At 42.2% G+C, this 26301-nt stretch overlaps 1 protein-coding gene and 1 pseudogene across 1 annotated transcript in view; both read left to right on the forward strand.

The window, feature by feature from the left end:
- LOC111147785 (SAM and SH3 domain containing 1) overlaps nucleotides 1-26301 on the forward strand; it is a 206007-nt gene that overhangs the window by 126563 nt on the left and 53143 nt on the right. The window contains 5 exon segments of the mRNA XM_022504015.1: nucleotides 1849-1889; nucleotides 4166-4252; nucleotides 6579-6632; nucleotides 6978-7090; nucleotides 13899-14000. Of these exon segments, the coding sequence (XP_022359723.1) occupies nucleotides 1849-1889; nucleotides 4166-4252; nucleotides 6579-6632; nucleotides 6978-7090; nucleotides 13899-14000 (397 nt within the window).
- On the forward strand, nucleotides 8563-9902 carry LOC111147717 (annotated as a pseudogene).

The raw sequence follows: 26301 nt of genomic DNA on the forward strand, positions 1-26301 counted from the left end.
CTTAAATGACCCACAGCTGCTTTTGCTTCCTTTTCCCCATCGTCCACCCCCCCGGCCCTGCCCTCCCCTTCCTCTTGCTGTTGCTTCTCCTGTGTGCCTACTTCTTTCTTCTTTGCTCTTGTTTGTAGCATCAGGAGTCCCATTTCTTTGTAATCACCCATGTACCTCACTCATGATAGCATTCAGTACATTTTTGCTGAATGAGTTAAGAACGGAAGTGGCTGTTTAAGTAAGTTTATATTTAGTCATTTTCATTTTTGCGTGGCTTAGAGGGCAGAGAGGAGATCCTTGGAGCTAAACCTTGGCAAAATTCAGTAACAGGGTAGGTTTTCCTTACATTTTCTATGTTCACAGCTAGTGGTGATGGGAAAGAATGCCTTCGGGTCTAGCGCTCATCCTCAGCACCCGAGATGCCTCCCCTGTTTCTTTCTGAGCAATTCCCCTCACGGACAGTAGAGGTCTGTTAGATTTGTGCGCGAGTCAGCAACGGTCCTCTTCTCTCGGCCTTTGGCTTGGAAGGTGCTTACAGGCCCAGCTGTTGTGCTCACCTGGCCCCCAGCAGTCAGCCAGCATCGGTGGCCCTGCCTTGAAGAGAGGTGTGTTATCCCAGGTGGCTCTGCGTGACAGAAAGCCCCATCCTGCTTTCTCTGGTCACCTCAAATCGTAGAGGTCCTTTTCACCCATAACGTAGGCCACACATCGCTGTTTGCGTGCTCTTCTCTTCCTCTGATCGCCTCAGTGTAACACAGTTCTGGCCTCCCAGCCTCTATCTCCCCGTGCGTTCTCCCATCAGGAATGTGTTTTTGCCACATGCCCTCCCCCCACCCCCGCCATCCTCCCTGGCAGGTGAACGTAGTGAAGATTCAGGTATGAACCCCCTGAGGATCCTTGTGTTTCTGTCCGGATACAGGTTCCTTCTTCCTGACTTTCCTTATCCACATGTGTACACCGAACTTACTACCCTCTAGGTTCTGGACCCGCCCAGTGAAAGGCTCTGCTCCACTCTCCTCTGACCTTGAGGTTTGAACTTACTTTGGTTTCTTTCCTTCCTAATTTAAGTTGGTATCTATGTGTGTTCTAGAGAAACAAGTAATTGGTTTTGGGTTGTGTTCGTGTTCCAAGTTATTTGGATCTGTCTGTATTTGTCACAGGCTGGCAGCCGCAGTAGGGGGCGTGTGGGCCATCTCTGGTGTCCAGACACGTGTTGATGAACTTGGACACATTTTTAAAAACGTGGAATTATTTGCCATTGCTTAAAAATGTGGAGCTGCTTTTTTTGTTTTTGTTTGTTTGTTTTTTAAAGCAGATTTCCTGGCTTCTTTTCAAACAGAGGAGGATCTAGCAAGGCAGATAGCCTGCCTGCCAACCATCAGCTGCCGTCTCCTCCCTCTGTGTGGGGCGTCTCATTGCCCACCTTTCTCCTGCGGCCGACCGCCCTACTCACCGCTGGCCTGAGCAGCTGGCACTTGTGGTCCTGGGCCTGTATTTTTACTACGATCTGCTTTCTCTGTCCCACTTACACAAGAGACTTCTCAGTGGGAGTAACTTAACGTGTGGCTAATAGTTCACAGAAGTGGATCATCAGGTGATCGTCTAGTGAAATCCATTCCCTTCATTTAATAGAGGTCTTACCCCGGAGTGAGTCTGCAATAAATGTTGACAAATGGTTCCTAAGTGTGTTTCTAGAAAGGCAGCAGCTGGCTAGATAAGGCTAGTGGTAAATACTGTATCAGAATCTCCCAGGCTCATCTAGGTGGTGATGATGCCGGGGCGGCCAAGATGGGAGGGTTTTCGGTCCTCGCACAAAGGTAAGGCTCCCTAGTAATCAGACATGTTTTTCTTTTCTAGGAACACTCTTCCTAAGTCGAACTCAGAAGACAGCTCTGTAGGTCAGTATTCCTTTTCTCGGTTTAACAACCTAAATTATTTTAATACTTTATAGAACACAGAAACTGTGAACACAACAAAAACCACAAAGAATGTTTGCACCCAGGAAGAAACACTGTTAAGATTTTGATACATCTCTTTCCTCTCTTTACCCCTGCCTGTATGTTTCCTTTTAAACCTAATTGGTTTCATTCACTGCATATTATTTTATAAGTTCTTTCAATTGAATTCCATTCAATTGAATAACATCCTGAACATTTCCCCACATCGATTAAATATTCTTTACGGTAAAATTTTGAAGTCTGTAAATTCCATCATATGGGATGGGCCACAATTTAAATCAACCATCTCTTGTTTGCTGAACATTTAAGTTGTCTCTAATTTTTGCTCTCAGAGAATTGATTCTATCTGAAAAATCCTTCAGCCTATCCCTAATCATGTCCTTAGGATAAATCCTTTGATTTGGAACTTTTGAATCAAAGACTATGCACAATTAAGGTGTTAAATATTTTATATTTCCTTGATTGTAAAACCCACTCTTGATTTAGTAACATCTTTTCTGTTGGGTCAGAGCAAGTCTGGCAAGGTCGTTATGATAAGAAGCATAAGTGCTCGGATCAGGTTTTGATTTGGGTTTGAATAAGGAGTCTTCAAACTCAGTGGTTAGGGCCTTGAGCAAGTCACTTGCTTCCTGAAGTGTCCACTTTCTCATCCACTAAATGGGAACAATAATACATCCTGTTTATTGCCATATTAAGTGAGACAAGCCATTAAAGAACAGGGTGCCTGGGCATGGTAAGTACTCAGTACATGTTAGCTGCTATTTATTTTTCAATTTGCACCTTCATTTTGGAAACATTAAAATAGAGGAAGGGGAGAGTATATTCTCCAGGAAAAGAAATATATCATGATCCCGAATTGCCTGAGAGGAAAGCTGAATGAGTGATGGCCCTCCTTCTGCTCTCACCTTCCGTGCTAGTATTTGCTGCAGCTGGAAAGCAGCAGGTGCCCTCACACCCCCCTCTGAGGTTCCGGGTACCAAGAAAGTCTCCTCGCAGCGGGCGTGGGCTTCATTCCAGAGCTCCAGGGCCCGTCTGCACTTACATGAGGGCCTTTGGTGTTCCCACCCGGTGCCATACAGAGCCCGGGAGCAGCCCCAGGTTGCCACGTGTCTGTGCTGCATTGGCCAGCACCACCAGTCTAGACCTTGGAAACCAGCAGCCCATCTCTCCACTGGGCCATTTCCAGTGGCCGCGTAGCAGCCAGGGACACCGAGTGGTGACAGTGACAAAGCTGTTGCTGTGCATGTGCCCCGTCTGCACAAGACCTCTTTCATTTCATCTTTAAACACAGGGCTAGTCTCTTACTTGCTCTTTTCCTTTCCTTTTGCTTTTTAAAAGGCATTGTAGATCAGCGATGATCGGAACCCTAGCAAACACTGGAGATGTCTAGCTACGGCAGTGAGATGGTTTTCCCCTGCAAACAAGTGCAGCTGTCCCCAAAACAGTCCAGGGGGTGAGGGTGAAGGAGGGGGAGGAGGGAGCTCCGTTGGGAGCTGTCACAGCAGGATGGCAGTCTGCTTTTCTCGTCATTGTACCCCGGGTCAGCTGCAGATAGTCGGTCAGTAAGTGGCCTGAAAGCCAGAGAGGCAGGAGCCCGTTCTCCACACCTTGCCTACCCTGCAGCTGCATCCCCTACCTCCCAGCAAACTCGATGCCACAGAGTAACAGCTCAGGTCAACCCCACAGGCTCCCAGAGCCAGCTCTGAGGACTGACGGATAAGCACACCCAGGACATAATCACCCTCCTGTCGTCTTCATTAGGTCTGCAACAACAGAAATAAATCAAGGGGAGATCAACAACAGGGATAATGACAAAACAAAGTTCACTTCTTAAAGTGTTCCATTTGTGGTTTCGTTGAAATAATTGTGGCCGAGACCCGAGGGGGAGACTCGATCACAAGACAAGACAGGGCAAAATTAGACACACTAGTTAAACAACATCAAAGTGAATACACGAATGTGTGTTTTGCCTGCCTTTTTGATGTTTCTTTATTTCTTGTCTTAACCCCACTGCTCTATTACTTGCTGCTAGGAAATTTGCATTTCCTTTAAACAACTTTTTAGGCATTTCCAAGTCTTTCATAAACCGAAAGAGAAAAACTGTCTTTTTGTGAAATCAAAGTATTCTTATAAGCTTTGAATTATAAAGAAGAGGCTACTTTTGTTATTAATGAATTTATTGCTTGTGCCTTTTTTTCCCCCTTTTATTTTTAAAGGAAAAGGAGATTGGAAGAAGAAAAATAAGTATTTCTGGCAGAACTTCCGAAAGAACCAGAAAGGAATAATGAGACAGACTTCAAAAGGTACTGTGCCACAGCTGGCAGACAGTAGGTCCTTTTAGCTCCCAAATGTTGAAAAGCCTGTGCCCACTAATCTAACTGGAGGCGGCCAGTCAGAAGCACTCATTGCCTGGGCCTGCAAAGATTCCAAGTTTTCTGACAGTCCTCTCGTGACTTTTAAGACTTCACCCCAGTGGGTTTCTTTTTTTCTTTTTTTTTTTTTTTCATCAAAGAAAACAAAATGAGGAGAGTTGGCAGGTCTTCCTTTTCATAGATCTGAGAGCAAAGACCAAATCTTTCGTTTTCTTGGTCACACCAACCTCAGGAAGATCTTTACTCGCCAAGATCTATCCCAAAAGGGTTGAGCAAGTCAGAGCGTTTGTTAGTTTTGGACCCATCCCCCGGCCCTGCCACTTGGGGCCTTTGCAATCTTCTGGACTGGAGATGCTTTTCTGTGGCAGGCCAGTGACAGGGTTGTTGCCCCTGGAAACTCTGTCCCCTGGTCTGACATCATGGGAATTTGCCCGGGCTGCTTTGTGGAGGGAGCCCTGCCCTCCTCTTGGCCGTGTCATTGTTGTTGTTTATATAGTAAGTAAATATGTCATCCCTTTGAGGCCCAGTTATGTAATTTATGTTTCCCCGGTGTTCAGAGGGGAAGCAGACACAAAGCCGCTTCTTCCATCCCAGCCCAGCCGAGCAAGGTTATCACGAGATGAACGTTCTTAGTGGCTCACCAGTGACTATTTGCGTTTACAAAATCACAGTGTCCTCCCCTGTTCAGAATGCTGCTCCAGGTGCTCATACACGTGGAAATGAGACACGTGGACAAGGACGGCATGTATGCAGTCACACACCTGGGACCCCAGCCGCATTCACTGGGGTTATTCCAGCTGTCCTGGTTTAAGGCTGATTCTTCAACATTCCCAGTTTTTACTTCTGCTGCCACTTGCAATTCAAAGTAAATCTTGGATCCTGACGATGTCTTATTTAGAAAGAAAGGAAGGAAAAAGAGTGAGAGAGAGAAAGGGATGCAGGGATCGAGGGAGGAAGCCAGCAGTTTACTGGCTCATGTGGTTTTTTTTCAGAAACCCACCCAGCTCCCTGGCATTCCCTCCACCCTCGAAGGTGACGCACGTAATAAAATGAATCAAACCAGCAGGCTTGCCTCCTAACCCAGCACACACTGTTATTCTTCCCAGACAAGTAGATGAGTGGTGAAGAGAACTTGGAACTTTCTGGGCTGATTGATGACAAAATGGAAATGAGATAGGGAAACGCAGGGGAACATAAATTCCAGGGCTGGCCCTGACTGCAGTGGTTTCCTCCGGGTCTGTAGCCAGACTCTCTTACGGGCCCTCAACGCCAAGGGCACATCAGCCGTGGCCAAGATCCTAGTGACATCGAAGCTGGTGAAGCCTGTATGAGAAAGAAGGGGCAGGGGAAGGATGAGGAGCTAGAAGATGGGTTTGTTCCCAGCCAGTGCATTACCACACGCTTCCACTGACCTGTCCTTCCTGACATGCTAACCAAACATACACAAGCTGGCGTGGCTCACGTATGTCACAGGTAATGGCAATCTGTTTGCTTTTCAGGAAAGCACTTTCGATAGGTCCTATAGGGGGATTCTCTTCGCCTCAGCAGTTCTGGCTGCCTTCAGTTTTGGTTTTCATTTTGTTTTGTTTCTTTTTTAGAGGAAGGGTTGGGGGAGGGAGAGAGAGAATCCCAAGTAGGCTCCATGCCCCATGCAGAGCCTGACGTGGGGCTCGGTCTCAGGACCCTGAGATCATGACCTGAGCCAAAATCAAGAGTTGGACGCTTAACTGACTGAGCCTCGCAGGTGCTCCTGGTTGCCTTCAGTTCTGAGTGGGAAATTGAGTTCTTCTCACAGTTTGAATACGTATTTATGATGAGACTTTCATTTTTTTTTAAGATTTTATTTATTTATTTGACAGAGAGGGAACACGAGCAGAGGGAGTGGGAGAGGGAGAAGCAGGTTTCCCACTGAGCAGGGAGTGCCAATGCAGGCCTCAATCCCAGGACCCTGGGATCACGACCCGAGCGCAAGGCAGACGCTTAATGACTGAGCCACCCAGGCACCTCTGACAAGACTTTCATATATATGCATTTATAATAACCTTTCTTCCAGTGAACCAAAATGCTCCCTACCTGTGATTTTATTTATTTGCGCCTATCCTCTTAGGAACAGTGGTCAGATTGCTTTATAGGAATCTAGGATCTCAACAGGCCACAGGTCTCATTCTGCAGCTGACTCTGTGCCCTTAGTATTAGGAAAAAGGGGTCCCTCCCACTGCTCTCAAAAAGATTTTCTTCTTGTTCATATTTGAAATAGAAGGACACAGAGGACCATCAGCCGAAGGAGCCTTGGAATGCTTGTCTGCTCTAGGTGGGTCTTTAAATCAGGTCTCTGCCCCACCTCTTACTCCAGACTTCCTGTCAGCTTTCTTCCAGAACTCTTCCACTAGGCCCTGGATCAGAAAGGCTCCAATCATTTTGAAGGATTTGTTTCTATGGTAACATCCCTATGTTCTCAGAGCCTGTTTCTCAGTAAGATGGGCTCGTGGGCTTCCCTAGAAGTAACCCAATGGCTCCTGTTGCTCAGCAGTAACGTGCAGTGTGGGACAATGCCCCTGAACTTTCTCCTCTAGTCCCGACCAGTGACCTTTCAGGATTCAGCATTCTGTTTTATCTTCCTTTTTTTCCATTCCTGTCTTTTGTCTTCATTCTCTAGGAGAAGATGTGGGCTATGTTGCAAGCGAGATAACAATGAGTGACGAGGAACGGATTCAGCTGATGATGATGGTTAAAGAGAAGATGATCACCATTGAGGAAGCACTCGCGAGGGTAAGGGTGCAGAGGCTTGGTTTACGTTTGTGAGAACTTGACCCACTTATGTGGAAAAATGTTTGTGGAGTTTGGGGAGTTGCTGTAGACTGTGTCCCCCTTGCCCCAATCCACGTGTTAAATTCTAATGCTCAGTGCAGCTTTATTTGAAGGTAGGGCCTGTGGAGGTGTCTAGGTTCTAAGGGGGGAGCCCATGTGAATGGAATGAGCTTACAGAAGAGGCCCCAGAGAGCTCCCACACCAGAAGATGGTGGTCTGTGAACCAGGAAGCTGGTCCTCACACAACACTAAATCTGCCAGCTCCTTGATCTTGGACTTCCCAGCCTCCAGAACTATGAGGAATTTCTGTTGTTTATAAGCCATCGGTTTATGGTAATTTGTTATAGCAGCTCTAGTGGACTAAAACAGGGGCCTCAAAAGTACAGGAATGTATTACTTAAAGTAGTATTTTGATGCTACTTTGGTGGTCATCAAGTACCTATGTTATCAGATGAAATACCAAATTCCATTCTATTTACTTAACACAAGCATTCCATGTTGTGAATTTTCATTTCTGTATTCAGTGACTACACACATGAATGAATGGCAAATATTTTTGAGCTTTGGACCACTTTAATGAGGAAAATGATTCTCTGAATGCCATTAGGAAATACATAAGCCTTATAAAAGATTGACAGGAATATAATAATGATAAAAATTATTAATAAAAAACAAAGTGAAACTTAATATAGTACAACTATTGTAAACTTCCATTCTATAAGATGCAGGGCTAAATTCTGAATAATTCAAAAGTTAAGCTTTAGGCACACTTAAAATTTTACTTACTTTTTCTTCTAAGTAAAGTACTGTATTAGTATTAATATATTTATTTCTAGGTATTAGTTATAGTTTCGTGTGTCATATTTTTTGCTCTGAGCTGAATTAAGCACTGAAAGAAGCCTGACTAATCCTCAGGTACTGGAGTCGCATTTATGATAGAGAGATAGCAGTTAATAAGAGATTACCTGCTTGGTTGTTGCCCAGCAAACTGACTGATGGAATCTTGGGTTTCCACTTAGAATAGTTGGTTTGGTATTCTGTAAGCAGTCCTAAATTAGGCAGGTTTAGAAACAAATGAAAACTTTTAAGTCACTAAGGAATTATTGAATGAGTTATGACTTGACCATTAAGCAGAACCTTAAAGACCCGAAACCTTGAAACCGTGACAAGCACATTCGGTTTAGTTTCCTGTACCTGACTTTAAACCTCAATAGTTTAAAAAACAAAAAGCTTTATGTATTGTTGAGACAGCCTTCGGGGGAATAAAGCACTTTAAGGGAGTGGGAGATGAACAGGGTTTAGTCAGAGGCCTGAGGGCCAAGGCCACCTCCAGATGTCCACCTGCTGGCTTCTCTTGCTCTGTCGATTTGAAGGAATGGAGGTGAGCTCAGTCCTTAGTGTCCCTGGCAGACCAAAGTAGTGCTGGACCAGAGATGGAGCAGGTGACAGGTGGTGACTTCCTGTCCTTGCTGCGGATCCACCTTCACCCCCAACCTAGTCTGTCTATTCCTCCACACCTTTGGCCACCCGGTCCAGCTGCCAGTGGAGGCAAAAAGCCCACTATGGATTTTCTATCCAGTTCCATTCCTTGAAGTGGCTTCCAGCTGAATACCTAGAAAATACATGGGAGACACATGGACCTGTATTTCGTTTTACCATGGTAGACCAGATGTTCACGTACCTTCTGGGGAGGGATGCTACTGCACTGCTCTTTTAAGAAGTAAACATGAGGGGCGCCTGGGTGGCACAGTGGGTTAAAGCCTCTGCCTTCAGCTCAGGTCATGATCCCAGGATCCTGGGATCGAGCCCTGCATCGGGCTCTCTGCTCGGCAGGGAGCCTGCTTTCCCCTCTCTCTCTGCCTGCCTCTCTACCTACTTGTGATCTCTGTCTGTCAAATAAATAAATAAAATCTTTAAAAAAAAAAAAAGAAGGAAACATGAAGGTCAGGATGCAGAAGATGCCTGCAGTCATCTGACTACACGTGTGTGGGAGGAGAGTAGCATGTGATGGACCTCCTCCAGTGTTTGTGGAGCAGAAGAAAATACGAGAAGTGGCCTTAACAGAGTCACTTTTAGGCAGCTCATTTCTATAACTGAACAGAAAGGAGTCTTTTCTAAGTTGGGGAGAAAACAATTAGTTTGAAGCGCCTTCTGAGTTGATGGTGTTAACAGCTGCCCATCATTTATGTGGAAAGGAAATCAGAAGTTGACTGGATGAGAAGGTGGCACAGCTGTGTGTGGATTTGGGTAGCGGTCTCAGCAGTGCATCTTGTCTGTCTGGGGCCCAGGGTGGAGCGGGGGCTGCGGGGGCTCCCCTGCCTAGTTTCAGGACAGAGCTCATCAAGACGTCGAGAATATTTTCTGTAAGGCAATCCAGAAACACAGATTGAAGAACAAAACTGATGACGTTTTTTAAAGTCTACTAGCTTCTGCACACAGCGATGGGGGTCCTTTGACAGCTGATGAAGTAGCGGGGAAACCTTTTGGCCTGCTCTTGGCAGGGCGGCATACAGCCTCAGCTACTAGTGCCTGGATGGGCTGCTGTTTTGGCCAGAGACAAAACACTTCATGAAAAATGTTATTTAGAGCAGAAAACAGTCTATTGAAAGGATCTGCTGCTTTTATGACTAGCTCAGGGATCTAAATTTAGTTGATGATTATACTAACAACAAAAACAAAAACCTTAAGACTTAGACCTCCTATAATGACCACGATGAGAATGTCCTTCAGGACCTCAGGTGTATGTTTGTCCTGCTGTCAATCAGATACTTAAAGACCCATGGGTAGAACATCTAAGTTTACTCCTGACAGGACAACCGAGTATCAGGAGAGAAATTTGCCTGTGTGCGATTTGGAGCGGAGAGTATCCCCAGTACATCCTTGTATTGGGGAAAATTTTATCTAATGTCAAAAACAGTTTGGTCCATTATGCTTTATTTGTGTGGATTTGATCTCATTGATGGATACTTTCCCCCGGGAAGTATACAGCTATGATTCACACACCTGAAAACCCGTTATTGATACCAACAGAGATTAAAATGAAAAAGGCTACAAGGAATTAACATGTAAAACACTACCATAAGCTGCAAAAAAAAAAAAAAAAAAAAAGCATTTGAAGAGAATGAACTTTACGAAACACTTCTGTATTTCTGTATTTTCTCTGAGTGTGTAATTGAAAAAGACAGCAGTTTAAAAAAAAAACAGCTTAACTTATGATTTTTATATTTTATTAACTAGTAGTTTCATCATTCTATTGGTTTATCGAACATTTTCTAATAGCTTTATGATGGATATATACTATATGTGCTTTTAAGGAAATCAAGCTTATTTGTAAAACAAAATTGTGTAGGGGGATCTAGGTAATTGGCATAGTCTACGTAGCACAATTTTTAGGAGCGTACATAGCTCTTGGCAAGTAAGTTCAGGTTACTTAGATCTTGGGCTGGTTCTGCAAGTTTTAGAAGGCCCAAGAGATACCTAGATGCCACTGGGTATTCATTTGTGTGGGTGATTTTTATGGTGTAAAACTCAGTTTTAAAGCTTTGGCTAAAAGAGAACACTGTTGTTTTGGTATGACGGTGATCAGCAGTGATGGAGCTATGTAGTAGAAAAATATGTCCTTTGACATTTTAACTGGAAGCACTGTCTCTAGGAAATTGAGGGAGATCTGTAACCATGATTTGATAATTCTATTTCCTAAAATATAATTATGAATACAAAAGACTACTCATGTTAATTTGATCTAATTCCTAAATGTTATATATTTATCCATTTGATAAATGTGTGTCTGCTTCCATAAGGTCACACCTGTGTGAAAGTCCAAAATAAAATATTTTTTTTTGTTTTTAAGTACTTATTTGTCACTGACTTGACTGCCGTTAAATAAGGGAAGGGGACAGGAAAGCCAGAGGGAAAAGCTGGACAGAGATGTGGTTGGTTTCAGGAGAAATCTAGCCTTACCCCGATCCCATAGGGAGTGGGGAGCTCTGGAAGGTGAATTGCATTGTAGAGTTGTCCTCCCAGAGAAGAAGAGACTTGAAGCTGATTGGGGAGGAGGAGGCAGCCCTCTAGGCATTTGTGGGAAACATCTCCTCTCAACCATGGAAAGTTCCCTAGAGCAGGGTGTAAGTGTGAGTCACATGCACAGTAACTGAGGAGTTGGGGAACATTGGTGTGAATGGAGTCTGGACATCTGGTATACCAGAGCACAAGATTAGGAACCGGGAACATATATTTATATGTGATGATTTTCCTCGCAGCAGCTTCTATGCATCAATCACAGAGATTTGGACAACCAGAGAGGCTCATGGAGAGAGTCTGTAGGAGAACAACAAGGTGATTGTAGTTTTTTTTTTTTTTTTTTAAATAGGTCCCATGGGTGAAAATTGGAGAGGATTTATCTCAGAGAAGAATGTAATCACCATCTCCAAGTATATGAAGGATTATTAAACAACACATCTTCAGAATGTACTGAAGAGTGTTTTATTTTGTTTTAACCTCTACTGAGGACAAAATAAAAGGAAATGAATTTAACTTGCAGCTGGAGGGGATTGGGATTAGATATAATACAAAAGTTCTTTTCTCGTAGAAATGGGAACATTTTAGGATCTCCTCAAAGGTTTCTAAAATAGCATTAACTGACTGAAGATGGTCATCCCTCTAGGAATCATGCCATAGACTTCAAGTATGAGAAAAATATAAGACTGAAGAAAATAGGATGTGAAAGAAGTATTTCCTCCTGAGACAGACACATGCGCACACACACACACACACACACACACACACACAGACATAGACATGCACATGCACACTTTAAAACTTCTGTCATGTTAAAGCTAGACATTTGCTTCAGAATATCTAAGTTCTCAGATGAAATCATCAATTGTCTTTCGTCCGTGAAATTATATTTAAGTCAAAACTTCTTTGGGAGCAAAGTAGAATATAAAAATGTAGTTGTAAAAGTAACTAACCAGGTTGCATTTTTCCCCTGTAAGATGCACTTAGAATTCTTTTTAGAGATCCTGTTTTATAACTTGAAAACATAGCATTTTTAAATTAGAAAATTAAAAAGCAAGGTAAATTTGGGTAGAGTGTGAATTTGAATCTCTCTCTGAGGAAGCCCTGCTACTCTCGGACCCCAGAGTCGATGAAGGACAGGGACAGATAGAAGAAAAATATCAAATCTGTTATGATCGACTAGTTAGGAATTTGCTTTGTTTTGTTTCAATTAAAGATGAAGCTCATTTAGTGGCTTCTCGAAGTTAGGCCTAGGTGGAATATGGAAGTATGGCAGAGACTTGCAGAAAACAAATGATAACCGTGTCTTCCAGTCATGCGGGAAGAATGTAGCATTTCAGAAACCAGAAAATGTGGAAGGAAAGACCATTCTAATATATAACTTAAATATACCATAAAGATTAGAGCAATATCCATGTCCCTAATGTACTAGAAAGATTAAAGTGCTACTCGCAAATAGCAGAAGTTCAAACCCCTGGAGCTGACGTGAGCTGTGAGCTCTCTTTTATTGGGAACCACAAGGCTGTGTTCGTCATGAGTCTGTTGCTTTGGTACGGGTGCTAAGTTTTGTTGCGTTATCTTACATAATTCTACTAATAGTTCTGTGAGATAGTTTATTGTCATCTCCATTTTCCAGATAGAGGAACTGAGGCACAAAGGAGTTAAGTAATTTGTCCCAGTGTTCCAATCTGATACTTGGTTCTGCAGCCAAGCTCTTACCCATTAATCAATACTGTCTGCCTTCCCGTGTCTATCTCCTGTCACAAGTATGTGCAGCAAAGAATTTCATGGTAGAAGTGATAGTTTGCAAAGTTGCCTTTTCCCTAGAGGGATGTTGGCAGCATGGTGGCTTTGCCATGTCCACATGGCTCCAGTGGTTGAAGACAGTCCTAGCACTTCTCCTGGGCTGTTCGGTCAGATCGTTTCTGTTTTTTGGCATCTTGATTTATAGAACATGATTTCATCAGTGTGAAATTCATAACTAAAAACTGCTTTGTAATAGAATTTTAATACAGTGGTAACTTAACTGTATTGTGTTGCAGAGTTAAATTTCTATGTGTTTGATGAAAACACGCCTAGGACTTCTCACATTTGCCATTCTAAAAGACCTTTCTGTTCGCTTAAACTTGTCAATTTCCTATAATGTTTCACTTGTCTATTTCAGAAAGTAGAAAGGGAATTTCCAAACCCAAACTGGAGATGTCTCGGAACATACTTTAGATAGCTCATTATTTTCCTCTCCTCCACAAGGGTCCCCAATAAGGCTCATAATATTTGTTAGGTGAGAACAAGGAATTGGTAACTTGAAACAGTCAGTAGCAAGAAAAGCAAGTGATTTTAGAGAATCTGTTTCAGGCTTCCACCTCTGTTTTACCAAAATGCCCATAGTCTACCACGTTGTGTCTTCGACAAAGACAGGTAATTCAGAGGCCAGGCTACAGACAATTTCTGTTTTTGAACTTACAATTGAACTGAGAAAGATGAGTATTGAGGCTGGAGGGTCTTGGAGGGAAAATCAAGGTTCTTTTTAGAACACCGAATACAAAGAATCTGTTGTGTCTGTCAGTTTGATATAGATGAAAAATCACAGGGCAGGGTGTGCATCTTCCTCTCAGTTTGGGGAACCTTGTCTTTGGCTGGCACTGAGTTCCCAGCAGCGGCATGAAGAAAGTGCCCAGAGCATTCTCACTGCTGCCTGGTAGGCAGCCCTGGCCATTATTTCCATGTCAATTTTCATTTTCTTTTGTTGTAGCTCAAGGAGTATGAGGCCCAGCACCGGCAGTCAGCGGCCTTGGACCCTGCCGACTGGCCAGACGGTTCTTACCCAACATTCGATGGCTCGTCAAACTGCAATGTAAGTTTACTGTTTCTGAGCAACTTGATCGCTTCTACTACAAAGTAGATTTTAGCCAACTTCTGCCTTTGAACTTCCTTCTGCCACTACCAGCTCCCACCCGGATCTGAAAAGAAGCGTCTCTTCTGACGTGTTACTCAATTTTCTTGATGGACTTATCTGTAGTCAAAATAGTGCTGTTGATTCTGTTATTTCATAATTGTGGTAAATTATATGTAACTTAAAATTTAACCTTAAAAACATTTTTAAGTTAAATTAATATTCAGTTCATTGGCATTAAGCACATTCACATTGCTGTGGCATCGTCACTAAAATACACATCCAGAACTTTCTCAGCATCCAAAACAGAAATTCCATAACCATTAAACGGTAACTCCCCTTCCATAAGTTTAGGAAGCCACCATTCTACTTTCTAGCTCTATGAGATTTGACTATTCTGGATCCTTTATGTACATGGAATCATACAATATTTGTCCTTCTGCGTCTGGTTTATTTCATGTAGCATAATGTTTTCAAGGTTCATCCACATTGCAGCATATGCCAGAACTTCATTCCTTTTTTAAGGATAAGTAATACTCTACCGTATGGATATACCACATTTTGTTTATCCATTTGTCTGTTGATTGACACTTGGGTGTTTCTACCTTTTGGCTGTTGTAAACAATGCTAGTATGAATATTAATATATGAATATCTGTTCGAGTACTTGCTTTCAGTTCTTTTCAGTATGTATCTAGGAGGAGAATTTCTAGATCACATGTTTATTATACGTTTACTTTTTAAAGGAGCCACTATACAGTTTTCCAGTATGGCTGCGTCATTGTACATTTCTGACAGCAATGTGTAAAGGTTCCAGTTTTTTTTACTTCTCACCAACACTTGTAATTTCCCCCTTTTTTGTTAATAGCCATCCTAATGGGTGTAAAATGATGTCTTGTTGTGACTTTGATTTGCATTTCTCTAATAACTAATTATATATATATATATATATATATATATATATATATATATATGAAATATCTATTCAAGTTCTTTGCTCATTCTTGAATTGGGTTGTTTTATTGTTGGCTGTTGAGTTGTAGGAGTTCTTTGTATATTCTGGCTATTAATCCCTTATCAGTTGCATGATATAAATAGTTTCTTTCATTTTAGGGTTGCCTTTTCACTTTATTCTTTTTTTTTAAGATTTTATTTATTCACTTGACAGACAAAGATCACAAGTAGGCAGAGAGGCAGGCAGAGAGAGAGAGAGGAGGAAGCAGTCTCCCTGCTGAGCAGAGAGCCTGATGCGGGGCTCAATGCCAAGGCCCTGAGATCATGACCTGAGCTGAAGGCAGAGGCTTAGCCCACTGAGCCACCCAGGCATCCCAACTTTCTCACTTTCTTGATGTCTTTTAATGCATGAAAGGTTTCTAAGTTTGAAGTCCAGTTTCCCTTTGCTTTTGTTCCTTGTGCTTTTGGTGTCATATCCAAGAAAGCTTTGCCAAATCCAATATCATGAAGATTTTCTCCTGTTTTCTTTTCAGAGTTTTATAGTTTCAGCTCTTAAGTTTAGGTCTTTGGCCCATTTTAAGTTCATGTATGTATATGATAATAGCATACAGGTCCAACCTCATTCTTTTGCAGATAGATACCCAGTTTTCCCAGAACCATTTGTTGAAAGGACCATTCTTTCCTCATTGACTGGTCTTGGCTTCCTTTTCAAAAATTAATTGACCATATATGCTAGATTTTATTTCTGGGCTCTCTTATTTTATCCCATTGGTTTATATGTCTTTCCATTGTAGGTATTACACTGTTTTGATTAATGTAGCTTTGTAGTAAGTTTTGAAATCAAGACATGTGAGCCCTCTAACTTGATTCTTTTTCAGATTGTTTTAGCCATTCAGGTCATTTGAGAGTTCATATGAATTTTAAGATGGGTTTTTCTTTTTCCACAAAAGATGCCATGAGATTTTGATAGAGATTGCAGTGCATCTGTAGTTGATTTGGGTAGTATTGTCATCTTTTTTGTTTGTTTTGGTTTTTTTTAGTATTGTCATCTTAATAGTAGGAAGTTCTTCTGATCTATGTACCTAGGGTATCTTTGCATTTCTTTATGTCTTCTTTAATTTCTTTCAGCAATGGTTTGTAATTTTCAGTGTACACGTCTTACCTCCTTGGTTAAGTTTATTTCCAAGTATTGTATCATTTTTTTAATGCTTATTTTCTTTTTTCACATTTTCATTGCTAGTGTATAAAAATGGAACTGATTGTTGATCTTGTGTCCCTCAACTTTGCTGAATCCGTTTCTTAATCTCTAACAGGTTTTGTGTGGTAGAATCTTTAGGGTTTTCCCCATAGAAGATTGTGTCATTTGTGAACCGAGACAGTTTTACTTCTTTTCTAATTTGGATGACTTTTATTATTCATGCTATTTTATTTTTTTTTAAGATTTTATTTATTCATTTGACAGAGAGAGCACAAGCAGGGGGGACAACAGAGGGAGAGGGAGAAGCAGGCTCCCTATTGAGCAGGGAGGACATGGGGCTCAGTCCCTGGACCCTAGGATCATGACCTGAGCCAAAGGCAGACGTTTGACTGACTTTACCCAGGCGTCCCTATTCATGCTGTCTTAATGTGACCAAACGTGCTTCCTAGGAGTTCCACAGGGATCGTGGGAAGAGTTTCGAGTTTCAAGCAGATATCTTGTGATGCCATCATCCAACTGCAGGGAGTAGGAATGGAGGGAGTTACCCTTTTTCATTTATTATGTAATTTTTTTTTGTTAGGTTCGTTCTTTCTTAAAATCTGGAAGCAACTCTACCTCCATGTCTTCAGCTTCTTGTCTCCTCTCGTCTGTGCTCTGTACTGGTAGTCATCGCTCCAGAACATACCTCTGTTCTTGCAAGCTCCTGTTTTCAAAAAGCCTGCTGGTTTTCCAGTTCTGTAAGATAAATTCCAAACATTCTGGCACACTCGAGACACTTTGCAGTCTGGCTTTAGTCAATATGTCTGTTCTCCTCTGCCACCCCTATACCCCTAATAGCCTCCACTCCATCCACACTGGTCCCTGCTTGTGTTACTGAACACACCTTGTATTGTCCACACTCCACTTTAATTCAGGCAATTTCCTCCAATGAGAATATCTTCCTCCAGATTTTTCCAGGTAAAATTCTATTTGTCCTTCAAGATAAAGTCCAACTGTCACCTCTTCTGAAACTTCCTTTAGCCTTCTTAAGTTTATTTTATTGCTTCCTATTCTGTGCCTTGTTAAACTAGCATTGTACATGAAGCCTGACCTTTATCCTAGAGTATAGGAATTCATCATACACATTGTAGCCTCCTTGGGAATCATGAGCTCTTTGAGCAAGAAAGGCATACTGCATTCCCTTAGTGTCTCCAGTGAGTGTCTCAGTGTCCAGTTCATATGGCATGTTCAAAAAGAAATATTCAGTGGACAAAGTTGTATTTATTTTTTTTTAAAGATTTTATTTATTTATTTGACAGACAGAGATCACAAGTAGGCAGAGAGGCAGGCAGAGAGAGAGAGAGAGAGAGAGAGAGAGAGGAGGAAGCAGGCTCCCTCGGGAGCAGAGAGCCCGATGCGGGGCTTGATCCCAGGACCCTGGGATCATGACCTGAGCCGAAGGCAGGAGCTTTAACCCACTGAGCCACCCAGGCGCCCCCAAAGTTGTATTTAAATGTTCATCTCCCCCGGCTGCTCGAAGAGCATGTTTCATGTCCTACACCACACTTCTTTGCATCTAAGCAACAGACGATGGCTTGTCAGAAGTAAATGTAAGCTTTCCGTTATCTCCTTGTCCCTGATTTCCTGAGTCAAGCACCGGATTTCCATTTCAGCTAAAAAAAAAAAAAAGAAAGAAAGAAAGCAAAGAAAAAGAAAGAAAAAACCCAGGGGATTGTTAATTTGAAAGCCCTGCTTTGTTGCTTTTGTGTGAGAGACTGAGATGTTACCCTTTATAATAATAAATGTATCCTATGCTAGCCAGCATTGTGTGCTGGGACTATGAGGTAATCAAAAGAACCATGTTCATGGATTTCAGTGTACCTTTTTCGTATCTCATATCCCCTTGTTCTGAAGTCTAGCATAACATAAATGTAAATCATGAACCTAAAGAAGCATGAAGAATAAATACAGTAACTCAGGACTGATGCTATTCAAAGCCTGCTGGGGGAGAACACAAAGACCCAGCTGTCCATCGTTGGGTCTTCTAGCGTCAGACTCACTGTATTCTGTCCTGATTAATAGCATCCGAGTCAAAGGGGAGGTTCTAAGACTAACACAGGCCTGTGTTTCTGACACACACTCACACACTCAGCAGGGAGAGAGGCTCATCACATTTAGGAAAAGTTAATATAAATTAAGTACGATAATGGTTTTGAACGAGCTGTTCAGAAAGCATTCATTATTTATTAAGTATTGGTTTTTAGTTATTAGCCACCTTCAGATGGTAAATCAGAACCATCACCTTGGTAGAAATTGTCAGAAGAAAGTGGGTACTTCTTAGAAGTTGGACGTTCATTCCCTTGAGCATATTTTTGTTCATTGAGGAGACATCCAGAAAGCGCTTGCTGTATACCCGGCTTAATGCCATAGCTAGTCAGGTTACAAAGGTAGAGGAGCAGGAGACATGGGCCCTGCCCGCCCTGACGGAGTTTCCCCAGTAGCGCAGAGGTTAAAATCACCCCCACATGTGCTCACACAGACTTTAGATGTCATGTACACACTCACGTTATTAGCTTCTCAGCAGACCGTTTCTTCGTAGATGATGCAAAAATGAATTCAGCCTGTTCTAGTTGGCACCCTCCATTTCCAGTACAATCTTCCAGAAGCGCCGGAGCGACTTTTCGCTGAGAGATGTAGGTGAAGACAGGCCATTCGGCAATGGAGTTTGCTGAAGCGATATTATTTACGCTGCGTATTTTGCTAGCTGGCTTCACGCACACAGCCGCACCCATTTCCAGTCACGCTGCACATTCCTACAGCTGACCACCATTGGCACTTAAGTTTGCTCGAACTTGATTGCAATCTTAATGTATATAACTCTCGCCCCCTTACCCTACCCCACAGCCTGTCCTCTGTTTTTATGGAGACTCAGCAAGAAACTCCAGCTAAAATATTCCTTCTCAATTATGCTACATTCGCCTGATAGCAGAGTAATTAATTTCAGATAATTCCCGCTGTGTCCTCCTCGAGCCGCTGTGAGTTAGACACTTTGATTATCTTTTGTGCGAGAGCCCAGGCTTTTCAGTTGCCTATTGATTCTTTTCTAGACTGAGATGTAAATAGCTCACTGGCCAGAGCTGGGAATGTCCAGGCCATGAAAGTTTCAGGGATCACAAGCCCTTTGTCACGAGACTCAATGCCTATATTGATGCCTGTCGTGCTTTAGGATTTCATTTGCACTGATTTCATAGACTCCCACCCCCATAACTGACATTAGATCATTGCGTGTTGCTTCACAATAAATCCATATTCACATTCCTGGTTTCCAAGAATGTAAAGTACTAAAGATAGTTACCAGGGGAAGTGAAAAATAGCTCTCTCTTTGCCAGAGGAGAATGTGTTCTGTACTGTTTCTCATTAATAACAAACTTCTGTTGTGAGTGTTAGAGTTTTTAAAAAGAGTTTCTGGTTTGAGTCCTTCACTTGATTCCTTGCTAAATATCTGGACATACATTTTAGTATTTTTCATTTTAGTTTGATAAATTTTGTTTTCCTTTGCCTCCTGTAGGGGGAAGTTTTGGGAGTTCTCCTTTTCAGTTTTCAACTTTTGTGCCTTGAGGCTCAGTTTACCTTCTCGTTAAGAAAACATTTAATGAAATGCTGTCCATCCTCTGGGGGTTTAGAGATTTGTACACAAGGAATATGTTTTAGTAAATCATAATTTTGATATTTCTACCAAATTGGTAGGTAAAACTTGGTGATCTGTATTTGGTTCTCAAATATTAAAAATGCTTGCAGTGAAACATCTTTCACAAAATGTTAAATTGTAAATTGTTTAATTATGATGCGATATAAGTTATTTTATGAGACTGACGCGCTGCCTACTGCGCTAAGGAGGCAGGTGAGATATAAGTTATTTTAAAAATATATGATGTTAAAGAGAAATTAAAGCAACAACAAGGATAAGAAGGCACAAGTCCATTGTAGACATTTATTTTGGTCCCGTCTGTTTGTTTCACTTGATACAAAATGTGTTCCAGGAAAAAATTGGAATTCTGTGTCTATACTGGAGCTCTTCACTAGGATGAAGCAACTATGGTGAAATGTTCCGTGAAGGGAGTTATTTTGTAACACAAGCCATCGTTTTATAATTGATCTTCTACATTTGGGGAAATTTAGTTGGGAAGTATTTGTGCAAGGAGGGGTCTAACGTTCTCGCTGAGGCATAGCAACACCTTTCATCCACCTGTGCGCTCTTCATGGCCTTTCCTTGCAGCCAGCTCTGAATATATTTTGCCACTAACTGGGTTTGAGGCACAGGAGAGCCATGGGTTGAACTGTGTCCCAGAGTTTGGGCAACAAAGACACATCAAGTGCTCACTTCCACTTCTAACAAAATGCTATTTTAAGTGTTTCCTTGTCTGAGGACTTTCAAAGTCTCAACTAAAATATCCCCATGTGATGAGATGTTTTGGTTCACATAATGCAAGACGGTTAAGTCTTTTTGGGGCTTCCTAAAATTATAAACTGTAAACTTGTACCTCATTGTCAGGCAGGTTTTACTTAGCTTTTCAGAGTCCTTTCACCTGCTTTTCTTACAGCCGCTGTTGCATGCAAGCCAGAGGCTGCAGGTCTGGTATTTCGAAAGGAGAAGCTGCCACAGCCTTAGTCTACACTAGAACTTCCTAAAAGATAATGTGAAGAAAGCCAGGAGAGCATTCCACAAAGTCACCTTTTTTTTTTTTTTTTTTAATATTTCATTTATTTATTTGAGAGAGAGAGAGCATAAGCCAGGGAAGGGGCAAAAAGAGAGGGAGAAGCAGACTCCCTACCGAGCAGAGAGCCCGATGCAGGGCTTGATCCCAGGACCCTGAGACCATCACCTGAGCTGAAGGCAGATGCTTAACCGATAGAGCCACCCAGGTGCCCCCAAAGTTACTTTTTTAGTGGTTCTTGTGGTGAATGGCTTGATTTCTATTATGGCCAAAGCAAAGACTCACAGTTTAATAACCTAACACAGAATGTAGTGGGAGAGCCGAGCCCATGCACATGGGGTGCGCCTTCATGGACAGATTGACCTGTCCTTCTCATTCAAGGGGCATCCATATATTGATGCTCTTAAGAGTCTGCCTATTATGGGGTTAATCAGATTTTTTTCTTTTTTAAACTTGGCTATCTTAATGTGTTTATTTTGAATATGTTTCATTTACTAGGGTGGACTTCTAGACAAGGTGTTTAGGTTAAAATTTATAGAAGTTTTATATTTTAGAGGTGTTAGTGTTAGAAGGAAATATAAATCAATACCATTAGCTTCCTCATTGGGGAAATCTGACCCCATAAGAAGAATTGTTTTTTATGATAACACATGATGAATTTACAAAAGTTTTTCCCACCTATAGATATTCCTAGCAATTACAAAAAATATGATTTTCATATTTTGCTTACTCTGAGTGAATATTTTTGGATGGATAAATTATATGAAGATTCATATATACTACAGAGTGAGAGCTGGCATAGATACTATAAAGATTGTCTGTGAAAATGGTTGACTTCGCAATAGTGTCTCCGCTATACTGGTTTTTAACAAGGAAATTTAAGAGAGGGTAGATTCCAAGCATAAAAATAACCAAATAACTTATATTTCTGGATAAACTGTGTTTTTTTGTGGGTTTTTTATTGGGGGGGGAGAGGAAGTTGGAGGAAGGACAGCAGGAGGGGAAGAGTGAAGGCTCCCATCACAGGGCTCAGTCTCACGACCCTGAGATCATGACCTGTACCAAAATCAAGAGTCGGACACCCAACCAACTGAGCCACCCCAGGCACCCCTAAACTGTTTGCTTTTAATAGTGTTTGCATTTTTTTCTTTGTATCTCTTTTCCTGGAGAATTTTTTTTTCATGATTCTTCATATATGGGTTTCAGCTTAATAGAATTCTAATTGGCAAGGTAACTTGATTTGGGGCTGGAAGATGGTTCTGCTCATTGAAGCTTTAATGGTTGTATTAACTGGGCTGGAAGACGGGATCGGTGGATGTGTGCTTCAGCTCCTTATTTCTTAAACCCAAGAGCCTTACTCGTTTGACTTGTGATATGACCAAGAGAAAGAGAAATATGGCCACCGATGATTTGCCAGAGGTATGCCATGTATACCCTGTGTCCCTGGGACAGATGTCAGCAATTCCTTCTATGACATAGTGCCAGAATAACAACCACTTTTTTAAGTCTTTCTAAATGTTAACTATGTTAAAAATAACTTTTATTGATTCTGGTCTTTTAATGCATACTTGCAGCCTTGAGATGATTATTCAGACTTTTATAGGTACTTTCTGTAAATTTCTTTTTTATTTGGCTGGGTGGGAAGGTACAGGAAGAAACATTACTCTTAATTTCAACAAAAGTGCTTTTGAAACTAAAGTGCAAATAAAACAGAGACATATTAAAATTCCCTTTAGAAGGGTAAAAGGGATGATTCTTGAGACCTGCAGCTTGTGGTGAGTCCAGGAGACAAAGAAAATCAGACCATTGGAACAACACGCATAGTGAAGTCTCTTGAGAAAGATGAATTTTGCCCTAATTGCATGTAAGCTGACCGAGAACTGTTGTTTAGATGACTCTTTGTCATTAATTCCACACCACCCTCTCGTCCCCAGCCTTCTCCCTGGGACGGAGGCCAAAGTTTGAGGCATACATTTTCTGGGAGCGCCTGAAGATCATCCTCTCTAAACAAAGTTAGCCCGGAAGCAGGCTCTGCCCCCGGGAAAGCTGGGTGCTTGCCCTTGCCCAGCATTCTGAGGGGAGGGGCCAGTTAACTGGGACGCAGCCTTTGGGTTCAGGTCCGGCTCTACCCGCTTCCCACCCCCCATTATCGCTGCCTCTGTGGGAAAGTTGTCTCATCAATCTGTGCCTCCTTTCTCATCTGGAAAAGCAGGGACAAGTATACCTACGCCGAACAGGTGTTGCAAGAATTAAATGGCACCAAGTAAATACCCAGTGAATGCCAGTTTCTATTACTTCATATTTAGATCTTTTACCTTTCCGTTAACCGTTACTCTTAAAATACTTGAGTTCCCATGAAAGTGCTATTTTTTTGGCTATGTCATTAACATGCCCGCAAATGCGCACATATCACAGCAGATCTGCTAGAGCTGTGAAAACAAGCTGCGTGCAGCCAGCCTGTGTTAGCTTAGCTGTGCTTTTTAGCAAACACACAATCAGTTTGTCTTCTGTTTCAGAAGGTGTTATTCTGTGAGTGGGTGTAGGGCTGGGTGAGATATAATTTCAGTGATCATGTTGTGCTTTGTGATTAGCATTTGGGGAGAATAAGCAGTTAATTGTAGGGAAATTACCTAGGGCCTGGCCGTGCTGAGGGGGACTCGCTGAGCGTGTGGGTGTGGGCTTCCGGCTGGTCGTGGTGGAGAGCTCGCTCATGGCCGCCCGGAAGTCACTGCAGATGTTGCTCTTTGTACCCAGTGGACTGACCTGGCACATCTCTCTCTTTACCGGTCTGTAGGGTTACAGAGAGTTGAGGCTGCTGAAGGGTATCAGGGGCCCCGTGGGAAAAAAATAAAATAGTGACAAAATAACCAGGTACTGCATAAGCTGAGGGAACCTATTTTTAACATTTAAAAAATTTAAGGTTGCTTTTGGATACATTCTGTTGTGTTGTTTCTTTTATTTGGTTGAGTCAGGGGGAAACTGGAGTTACTAGCTTTTGGCATATAAAAGTGGCAGATTTATTTGTCCAACCCAATACCTGAATACCAGACAGGATGTACCACATTTCCCCTGCCAGCTGATCGCATCAAAGTGAAGATATTTGTAGTGGAATCTGGGTTAAGGATTGGCATTTAGATTTGCAACAACAGTTTTTGTTTTGCTTTTGGAAGTAACCTCCAGGAGATTGGGGTAAGAGAGAATGTCCATCACTTATTAAATGAGATTTATCACATGTTAATTCCTCCTTGAATTGTTTGCCCTAGTGCCAGATCTTATATAATGGGTGGGTTAGGAAGATCCCAGCCCTCACTGTAGTTTGAGAGTAGGAGCTAGACCAAGGGCCACCTGTAGCCCAAGCCAACTGATGTAGGTCGTAAGCTGCCCATCACTTTGTTCAAGTCCATTTGAATCTTAAGTTACTAGTTACCTGTTTTATCAAAACTCGTGGGGCACCTAGGTGGCCCAGTCCACCCAGGACTGGGATAAGTGTCCAAATTTTGATTTTTGACTGAGGTCATGATCTTGGAATCCTGGGATGGAGCCCGAGATCAGGCTCCCTGCTCAGTGGGGAGTCGGCTTGAGGAGTCTCTCTATCCCTCTCCCTCTGCCCCTCCCCCTGCTCACTCTCTCTCTAAAATAATAAATCTTAAAAAAAATAAAATTCTTAGCCCTATAGCCAGTCATCAAACAATGACACTCTTTTGGATAGCAATATTTTGATACAACCAACTTCTAATTCAAATTCTGTTTTCAGAATAAAGTCTGTCGAAACATCCCTTGATTCTCTTCTTCTTGTCCCTTGTTCCTCTCCCTTTGTATCACATACCTTCTGTCATCCCTTACCAATTGTACCATTACTGGTATAAGGCTGATAGCATTGTATAATTAGTTCCTAAAAGAAGTTCTTACCTGCACTTTGACCCAGAGTGTAGGTGAAAGAACACCGCCATGAGCATTTCTTTGACTCCTTCATTGTGCACACATTACTGAGTCCCTACTACGCGCCAGGCCCCATACACAGGGATTTGTATTTGGCAGGAACAGACAGACAAGGAGACAGCACCGATGAGGATTTAATTGGAGTATTTCTACCTAGTGCATTAAGTATACACACAAAGTCCATTAAGCGCTAGTGAGGAAAGCGTGAGAAGCCTTCCCAGAGAAACTGAAGCCAGGTGAGAGCTCGCCAGAGAAGAGAGAGAAGCATGTGTCAGGTAGAGATAGCAGCAGGGCTCAAGCTTCCGAGAAGAGCTGGGGAAATCTTAGAACCTGGAGCATAGGAGGAGACGGATTTAAATGATACAGCTTTTCTCTGTATCAGTACTTGGACCTCTGGGGTATAGATCCTAGTTCTTTGTTCCTTCTTACTTAAAAATTGGTTCTGCAATAGGTTGTTTGGGTCCTCTCTTTCCTTCAGACTACAATTTTCTTTCTTTTTTTTTTTTTAAGATTTTTTATTTATTTATTTGACAGAGACCACAAGTAGGCAGAGAGGCAGGCAGAGAGAGAGAGAGAGAGGGAAGCAGGCTCCCTGCCAAGCAGAGAGCCCAATGTGGGACTCGATCCCAGGACCCGGAGATCATGACCTGAGCCGAAGGCCTCAGCTTAACCCACTGAGCCACCCAGGCGCCCCCAGACTACAATTTTCTTAAATTAACATCATTAATGTTTTTCATCTTGTCTTTGAAGTCTCCTTAACTGACTTCATGTTCTTATTAAATTATTTTATAGTGTGAAGTAACTGTTAGAATTTCTTCCTGCTCCTTGAGTTGTATTTTCATCTGATAGAGAGATGGGATCAAAAGATGGGATCTTTATGTTCTCCCATGCTTTTTCTCTCTCTTTTTTTACCCCGGCTCGTAAGTTTGAATGGTCATTGTACATTTCCTTTCACCTCGATCATACCCGGCTAGCTCAGGTCGGATTTTCTGCACATGCTGATATAATGAAGGTCACTTTTTGACCTGTTTGTCATGCTGTCTGACAAGAGATTGTTTTTCTTCTTCCAGGCTACAGTTGAGGGCTTTGTTTTGTGGTCCATTCATGTTTGTTGTTGCTATAGTCTGATGTAATGGCCCAAGACATAGGGATACCCACCCTGAGGGGGAGTGTGGTCTTTGCTAGCATACCTGGACTCCGCCATCTCTCTCCCAAGATTGTGTTAAACATGCTGCACCACAGTTCATGCTAGATGGTGTGGGGAAATAGGTAGGCCACGTATAGTCTGCCTTTAATTCATTTTTCCAATTCTGGTGAATTTCTCCCCCCCCAATTCTAGTGAATTTCTAAGAGGCTTTATTTCACTCAGAATCAGCCTTACTACTAACTTTTCATCCTTTCACTCATAAGTCTCCTTGAAGCAATTTCCATTGGTCCTAGATCCAAAAAATTTAAAAAAAGAGAGCGACAGAATTTAA

This window comes from Enhydra lutris, unplaced genomic scaffold (genome assembly GCF_002288905.1).
Source record: "Enhydra lutris kenyoni isolate GAN:26980312 unplaced genomic scaffold, ASM228890v2 scaffoldscaffold17, whole genome shotgun sequence".
NCBI classification, from domain to species: domain Eukaryota; kingdom Metazoa; phylum Chordata; class Mammalia; order Carnivora; family Mustelidae; genus Enhydra; species Enhydra lutris.